Source organism: Eupeodes corollae, chromosome 1, assembly GCF_945859685.1.
Source record: "Eupeodes corollae chromosome 1, idEupCoro1.1, whole genome shotgun sequence".
Lineage (NCBI taxonomy): Eukaryota > Metazoa > Arthropoda > Insecta > Diptera > Syrphidae > Eupeodes > Eupeodes corollae.
Window position 1 is genome coordinate 223,519,415 of NC_079147.1, and position 9,245 is coordinate 223,528,659.

Sequence of the window (9,245 nt, forward strand, 5' to 3'; positions counted from 1 at the left end):
GCATAGTCTAAACAAAATTCTCTATGCTTTGACGACTCGGTTTTAAAAATTGGTTCAATTTGAGAGCAGGAAAAACGAGACTTACTTACGAAATTATATTTATGATGATTTTGAAAATTGTGATCATAATTATTGCAAAAGTTAAGTCACAAAATATAACACACATCATTTCGTTCCTCTGTAAGTAAATAGCGAAGATATCATGTGATCATGAAAACTTTATTTCAATTTAAAAGCGAAATTAAATTCCAAAGAATACGTAGATAGGAAAGTGTATCTTATCTTCAAAATCAATACAATAATTCCACGAGCTGAATACCAAACACCTTCATTTGCATTCAAACATAACTTTTTCAGCGCGAAGAAGAAAACAAATTCCGATAAAATTCACTTTCGATGGATTTCCAGTAGCTCAAAGCATTTTATTGTTTCTCTATACCACCGCCACCGCTACCGCCATCGCACCGAAACAGAAACAGCCACATTTATACATTGTCAAAACGAACTTGGCCATTTGGCACTTCCCGCGCTGCTGCTAAAGTCTAAACTCTAAACCATTTACATTTGACAGACTTGTGATTTAGTGCACCCACAACACGAAGAGAGAAAGAGAAAGAGAGAAAGTGCCTTGAGAAGATGTGCTGAATACCAAATCAATCCATCGATTCAGCACCTAATTTAAAAAGAATACCTTGGATTTTTTATATTTTTTTGTTTATTATTTTATTTATAGTAATAAAAAAATAAATACAGCGAACAACTTATGAATAGAAAAAATATACAATAATGATTTTATGAGATTCTGCCTAGACGCTAATAGCTATTTTGTTGATCAGTGATGGCTGGGAGTACCATAGCTAGTGCTAGGTGTGCCGTAACTTGTGCTGGGTGGCAAGTAGCTCTTGCCAGGAGCAGATGGGACTCCGTACGATTGTTCTGGAGTCACGTAGTTGCTGTCATCTGAGCCGGAATATGATGAGGAATCATAATTGGGTGCGGCTTGCTCATAGATGTTTTGGGAACTTCCATCACTGCCACTGGGAGCGCCATAGACTGTTGATGGGACTTGGTAACTTGAGCCACCACCACTGGATGAACTTGACGAGCCACTGAAACTGTGAGATGGAGGCAGGTATTCTTGCGATGGTGGAAGGTATTGGTTGCTGGGGTATGACGAACCACTATCTTGGCTGGAACCTAGAAAAGCCGATGGCTTGAATGGTGCCTTGCCAGAATGGCCTCCACCGAATCCACCGCCAAAACTAGAGGAAGAAGACACGAAGTCTGTGTTAAGGGCAGATGGTTTGCTGGGTGCGTAGGAGAAGTGACCGAGTCCCTTCTGTCCAATGGCATAGTTAGGACTGCTTGATCCACCTCCAATTAGGCCAAACGAACTTCCTGATGAATATTTTGTTGGAGAGTACGATGAAATTTGTGGTGCACCGTAGACAGCTGCTGGAACGGAAGAGTGTTTTGGTGTGTAGTAACTGCTGCCACCTCCGAAGGATGAGCCCCCATGAGAAGATGGTCCACCAAAGGACAAACCACTTCCACCGTGGGATGAAGACGAAGATCCACCGAAGGATAAACTGCTGGCACCATGAGAGGAAGAAGATCCACCAAAACCATTGCTGCCATGGTAGTGTGATCCGCTGCTGCCTAAACCACCTGAATAACCGATCGATGGTGCTCCATAACTAATTGCTGGAGTTCCATAAGTCACTGAAGGTGAATGACCTACAATAGATGATCCGTGTCCATGGCTATGTCCATGTCCACCACTGTATGAACTACCACCACCAACGCCGCCACCGATACCGCCAAAGGAAAGACTTGGGGATCCATATGACGCTGATGGAATGACGACTTTGTGACCCAATGTTACTCCAAGACCACCACTTGGGTATTTATAGCCACCTGCTCCGCCAGCACCTCCCAATGAAGCTCCACCAAACGATCCTCCACCGAATGATGGTCCTTTGCCGCCTGAAGTTTGAATTATGTACGTCTCAACATTGCCATGGCCGATATCCGAACCAGCTCCACCACTATAACCGCCTCCACCATTGCCAAAGTCATAACTTGATCCACTCGAATATCCACCACCTCCGCTCCCAATAGATGGCGGCAGATATTTATGCGATACTCCTCCAGAATACGGCCCAGACGGTAATTCTCGTTTATTCTTCACTCCTTCCTGTGATTTATTATCCTTCGCTGCAGCAGCAGCCGATGCAAATGGAACCACCAGCAGTAGAGTGCAGCATATCTGTATGAATGGTAAGAGAGAGAGAGAATGCATAAGTTGCAGTGGTCGTAACACTTTCACTTTGCCCTTCACGTATCCACATGGAAGGGTCTTGGCTTAAACTTACAAAGAAATTCATTGTTTCACGGTTTCGGTCTTGAATCAGGTTTAGTTAAAGAAAAATCTATCTAAATAATCCACAGAAAGGTGTTGTGCCGCTGCTCCCAGTTACCAGTTATAGACCCAAGATGGGAATGATGTGGATTTACCTAAAATCAAGTGCTTTTATACGCCATGCGAACTTTCAGACGCTCGATGACTTTGAGAAATAAGTATAGTACGTATGTTGGAAAGAGTGAGTTTAATTTTGAGTTTGCTATTGTACGCTATTTTGACCCCAGATCTAGTTACGACAACGATGACTATGTCGATGTTGATGTTGATGTCGATGAAGAAGAAGAAAACCAAGAAGAAGTAGATATGGAGGCGTATACCTGGTGCGTTTGGATAGGAGGTCTATACTGACTTGTATATGTTATTATGAAGATTAGTAACGCGGCTCAAATAGCGGTCATTGTTTTGGTTTTTGTTATTGTTATAAAAGTCTTGTTGACTTTTTATGTTAATAATTTGATAAGGGTATTGTTACATTTCGGTTGTCTGAGATTGAAGCGGCCCCCGAGACGTCTGAAACAACAGTAGCGGGCGGGAGGTGCGCGCGGTTGGCGTGTCAGTGGCGAAGGTAGACAGTGAGACACATAATTGTAAGTTACAAGTACAAACAATAATTGAAGTAATAAATATAGAAGATACCTGACATCATGACAGGGGTAAGGAAGTCGGATGCATTATAGGTTCGCTGGCGCTGCTGCACTGGTATACTGGCTGCTGCTAGATGGCGGCTTTATAGATGGTTAAGATGATTCATAATGGTAATGGCAATGGTATAACTTGCTCGGGGAGTTTAAAGGTAAATATAGCAATAGCAGTGAGTTAAGCGAGTTAAGATCCAGAGGTGTATAGGATGAATTAGGAAGGGCATATTCATCAAATTTAGTGTTTTCCTGATACTAATATTTTATTTTTCCGCCAAATAGAAAGGTGTGTGCAGTGCATCCGATATATCAAAACAGGTAGTGTGGTGCATCCGTTAGATCAAAACAATGGATAAGTGTTGAACGATTCAAATTAGTCTTTTACTTTTTGGAAGAAAAAGAATTAATTGATATTTTTGTGTTAAACTGCATCACCGTTACGTTAATAGTTGAAGCAATTTTTCTAATTGAATATTGAAATTGTTTTATGAAAAATACACTTTTTTCGAAATAATAGCGAAGCAAAATAAAATGAAAGGGATTTGGTGGTAAGTTATCGAAATTGGTGTATTGGATAATCTTTTACTTAGCAATTTTCTTTTTTAAATAATGTTTCCTTTATTATTCCATTACCTTAATGGTTTTTAACAAAATCTTTTCTTATATAATATACAATTCTTGAGGTTTGAAAAATTAGTTTTTATTTACCAAATTTATTAAGTCTTAAAGAACTTTGAAAATGTGATATTTTCCAATTCTAATTACCTCTTTGAGAATTAAAATCTTTTCCTACTGAATTGAGATTGATTTATCGCTTGATGATCGCTTAGGGCAGTTTTGTTGAAAATAAACTTTGTCGACAGTAATGTCTTATAATTCCGGCCTTAAAAAATAATATCTCATAGCTCGTAGCGTGAGTTCTTGTGTCAACTGAACTTTAGAAGACTTAAGATCACTGGAAATATTGTTAAATATCGTTTTTAGAATTTGTGATTCCAAGTGTATCACTCAATTTTTAGTAATGGCATAAATGACACGTTCCAAAACGATATCTGTTCGAAAACAGTGTTATTTAAAATGGAACAACTTATTGGACAAAAAAAAACAATTATTTTTAAGGCCAATGTTGATTTTGAATCAATCACAAATTATTTAGCAAATTACGGTCTCTTTCTTTTGTTATGATAATATCGGTATCGGCCATTGGTTGCAGCGACCTCGACATCTTTATCCGATGTTTCAAATTTTTAATGACGAATTATCTCATCTCTTGAATTGTTGCTGCTAACTTGTCGACTTTCTTTGCTTTCATACAACTCCAAAGAAAGAAGACCAATAGTGTCAAATTACCTGAGATAAGACGGCCATTGAATTTGTCGCGCAAAAAAGCCATTGTTTCGTTAGCTGTGTGGTAAGTGGCATCGTTCTGTTGAAACCACATATCGGCCACATCCATATCTTCCAATAAGGGTTATAAAAAGTTTATTATCACCTCACGATCATCTCGCAGTAACTGGCTTACTAGCCCCATTTTGTAAAAAAAAACTTAATCAATCACTCAACAATCACCTCTTCGAGAATACGAATCTTTTCTTACAAAATTGAGATTGGTTTTTCACCTGGTGCCAGTCCATAAACCGCACTCAACCTTTACTCTTTGTGGATACATTGGTTTTTCATAAATCACTCTTAGATTGTCATTCGCCCAAATGCTGCAGTTCTGAAAATTTACACTGAGGTGAAAATGTGGCTCATCAATGAAGATGACTTTCTTCCGAAATTGATCATCCACTAACGCTATTTCTTGCCACAATGCTTACGATTGACCAAACTTGAAATGGTGAAGAGGCTTTAGTTCTTAAGTCAATTGTACCTGTGAGCGTGTAAATGCAAGTCTTTTTGCATAATGTTCATCAACAACGAACGTCAGTCACACTATCGCGAACAGCAGCAATATATTTTTTAGTACTTTACGGGTTCCCAACAGAAACGGCTTGCTTAATTTATATAAACCATTGCTCGATTGTGTATCTTTCCATTTTTCAAATTGAGTCAGCCTGTAATTGCTAAATGTCCAATGAAATGCAGACAAAAATTTAATCACTCTTTACAATTTTTGATAGTAAGCACGTAAGTAAGAAGCAACATAAGTTATATAATAAAAAATCACATTTGAAGGAAATGCCCTCGACAGCCTTTAAAAACTTTTATTTATAATAATCGCATTCCTTGAACATTCATCAAACAAAGCTAGTCACCAACAGAACTTACATCTTACTTACAGGCCAATATCAATAATAGAAAAACTGCTACTTAAAAGGCTCAGCAAAATAAAAGAAGAAAGAAGAACCGAGCCATCAGTTAAGATTTATTGAACATTCCACCATAGACCAAGTACATCAGGCTGTGAATGTGGTAAAAAAGGCACTTGAAGAAAAACCAGTATACTCTTAGTTGTTTCTCAAGCCTTTGACAAGGTTTGGAATTTGAGACCAAACTGCATATAGACTTGTACAGGCATTACTAGGCAATACTGAAATCTAATGTTACGAACCGATTTTAACTTCATACGGTCCTCAAAGTAACTAACGTAAAAGACCTTCGGGTCAAATTTGACCCATTAGTTTTTTTTCGTGAAAAAGTTATCGGTTATTAGATTATGCCCCTTTAGGCCTACAACCAAATCAAGAACTACACGCATACCTTGATTTCTTTCCGGTGTACATCCCAGTTTTTTGTATAAGGTTGTATGTTCCAAGCATAGCTCGTTGCAGAATCACAAAGTAGCTAAAACATTATTCCGTACTTCGCAGGTTTTGATGGAATATACTGTCGAAAAGGACATCTTCCTCTAAATGCTACCAGTTGTTCATCTATTGTAACATTTTCGGATGGGTTATAAAGTTTCGGCAAAATCCCAATCCAATGATTCCACAATTCACATATAGGATCAAATTTGTCTAACAAACGTCGTTCACTTCGAGTTTCTCTGTTGTCGAACCATATAACTCTTGATAATTTTTTGAATGTCTTCAGTGACATAGTTGCTTCAAATATTGGCCTTCCTTTTTGAGAGTCCCATAAACTTTCAGAGCTTTTGTTATTCGATCGAAAAACACCAGCCAGTAAAAGAAGTCCAATGAATGCAAACAAATCCGTCCTATCAATGTCAGTCCACTCTTCATCGAATGTGCGTTTACTTTTCATGTTTGTAAAAGCCATTATCATACTAAGCTTGAAATTTCTTCTGCTGTGATTCTTGAGGACGAATAACGTGTCTATCCTGGCAACAAGTTTATAATGTTTTCCCTCGAGGTCTCCGAATTCCGAACATGATTCATCTTCATCCAAAATAGGAAACAATAAAAGCATGTGCTAGTCACTTAATGTCAAAAAAGAATTCTTTAAAAGCCCCGTTAGTAAAACAATGCAAGTGCACAACAATAACTGAGAACAAATAAACAAGAAAATCTAATTGACACTCTATTTATACTGTAGGGTCAATATTGACCCGAGGTCCGCGAATGTAAAAAAGTTTGTACCTCCTAAAATAATAAATGTTTTTATACATTAATAAGCTAAAAACATTAATTTTAAAACTTTAGAAAAAGCCATGAAACATCAAGAAATTAAGTTTAAGAGAAATCTTTATTTTACAACTTAAATGGGTCAAAAATTACCCGATGACCCTATAAAGGTAGTACTGTACGACCAAAATTAACCGGTAATAAAGAATACAGAAGTTGGTGTACCGCCAGGAAGTGTCCTAATACCAACCTTGTATATTTTACATATATACAGGATGATATTCCAGTGGATGCCGAAGCTTTCATGGCTACCTTTCATTGCAATATTGCTGCCAGATAAATCATTTTCAAAAGCTACTCAATAATTGTAAAATGCAGTTGATAAAGTCAATTAATGTTTGGAAAAATTATGTATCAAAATAAATCGACGCATACAAAATATTACAAGCAAAACATAAATAATGATCCAATTTTCGATAAGCCGCATACAGAAGTGCCCTACTCCAATACTGTCAAATACCTTGGAATAATTTTGGATGCCAGGCTCAAATGGAAAGAGCACATACAAAAGAAAAGAGAAGAGCTTAACTTAAAGTGCAGAAGAAATGCACTGCTAAATAAGTATGAACTCTGACCTTTCATTGCAGAAAAAAACTTATGACATCCAAATTTGTACAAAGAAATCAAATGCTGAACCTATCTAAAATTTCTATAACAAAGTCCTTATCTGAAGAACAAATGCCACTTGGTATATAAGAAATAGCGGTCCACATCGCAACTTTGAAATTAAAATCGTTACAGAACTGGTTAGAAAAAACGCTCTATCATATAAACAGAGACTGCAAAGTCACACTAACTTCGAAATGGTGACCGTCTTAAATGTACGAGACAATTTTCGGGGATTATTAAAAACCGAGCCTTATTAGCTGACTGTCGATTTTTCATAGATTGGTCTTGATTTACCAGTGGTTTAAGGTCGGTCAGAGTCCTGTATTTGATACCTATGTTAACCGAGGGTCTTTTGAAGATTTCTATCAGTTAAACAAAATTCGAACGCAGAATTACCAATAAAGTAAACATTTTGTTAGTTAAAAATAATCCTGATAGTTTTTGGAAATTCGTTAATCGTAAAAAGAAAACATGTGGTTTCACTAACTTAATGACTAATTCGACATCAAATAGTAATGAGCCGAGAATAATTGCGAACATGTTTGCAAACTACTTCAAAGATGCCTTTGTAGATTATAATACTATTAGTTTTTCTAACACATCTACCACTGTTTCAAATTTCCCCCACTTTAATTCTATAAATTTCGTTATAAGAAAAGATACTGTCTTTATTAATATCCTACAACTTGACGAATGTCTTAGTCATGGTCTCGACGGTTTACCATCATCCATTTTAAAGAAATATGCTGTGTATTTAGCACACTCGTTATGTGTTCTTTTCAACACGTCTTTAAGTAACTCGCTGTTTCCTTTTATCTGGAAGAGCTCCTTCATAATACCAGTACACAAAAAAGGCCCTTAAAACGAAATAATGAACTACCGACCTATTGCTAAACTCTCTGTGATACCTAAACTGTTTGAGTCAATCGTATGTAGCGTCCTTTCTTTTCACTGTAGTTCAATTATCTGTTATTAACAGCATGGTTTTGTTAAAAAGCGTTCAACTGTTACTCCACTTTAAGTCTTCTTGTTCAGAAGTTTTTGAAAAACCTGAACAAGTAAATTTTATCTTTACTGATTTCAGCAAGGCCTTTGACAAATTGTGTCATAAAACATTGCTTTTAAAACTATCACAGCAAGGTTTTAACGACTGTTTCATAAACTGGATCTCCTCATATTTGGAAGATAGACGTTATAGTGTTAAATTTCGTAATGAGTGTTCAAAATTATTTGTTGTGAATTCTTGTGTCCCCCAGGGTAGTCACCTTGGTCCTATTCTGTTTATTTTATTTATAAATGACTTGGTTTCGATCATACAAAATCCGTCTGTCTTAATATATGCTGATGACATTAAAATTTTTAAGAAAATTAACTCTACATCTGACTGTCTTCTTTTGTCGGAAAACTTAATATTATTCAGGGAATGGTGCAATAATAATCCTCTTTTTGGAAAAATGGACATTGCATTCTATTTGTTTTATTTATAAATTACTTGTTTTCGATCTTACAAGATTCGTATATCCTAATATATGCTGATGACATTCAAATTTAAAAAAAAAAATAACTCTACATCTGACTGTCTTTTCTTGCAAGAAGACTTAATATTATTCAGGGAAAAGTGCAATACTAATCGTCTTGTTTTAAATGTTGACAAATGTAAAACCATGAGTTCCAATCGTTTTTAGTTACATGTTTGATTCTTGTCCTTTAAGTAGAGTTTATGCATTTTTTGACCTTAGTGTTGTCTTAGATCCTAAAGTAACATTTAATGACAATATTAACTTCATAGTTAAAAAAGCAAATTGAGTCCTGGATTTCATTAAGAGATTTGGCCGTGATTTCCGTGATCCATATTTTTTAAAATTACTTTTTGTATCATTTGTGAGACCAATCCTGGAATATGCTTTTACAGTATGGTCACCTTTTCACGCCACTGTACACGTCACAAGACTCGAAGCCATTCAGAAAAGATTTTTACGTTTTTGT

The 9,245-nt window shown here is 36.4% G+C and overlaps 1 protein-coding gene across 1 annotated transcript; it reads right to left on the bottom strand.

Moving 5' to 3' along the window:
- Positions 1–692: 692 nt before the first annotated feature.
- Positions 693–2,527, bottom strand: LOC129938414 (keratin, type I cytoskeletal 9). Its single transcript, XM_056045959.1, has 2 exons — positions 2,376–2,527; positions 693–2,269 (listed from the first exon to the last, which is right to left on the bottom strand). The coding sequence occupies exons 1-2, from the start codon at positions 2,385–2,387 to the stop codon at positions 833–835; spliced, it is 1,449 nt and encodes a 482-aa protein (XP_055901934.1). The 5' UTR covers positions 2,388–2,527; the 3' UTR covers positions 693–832.
- Between the last annotated feature and the right edge of the window lie 6,718 nt (positions 2,528–9,245).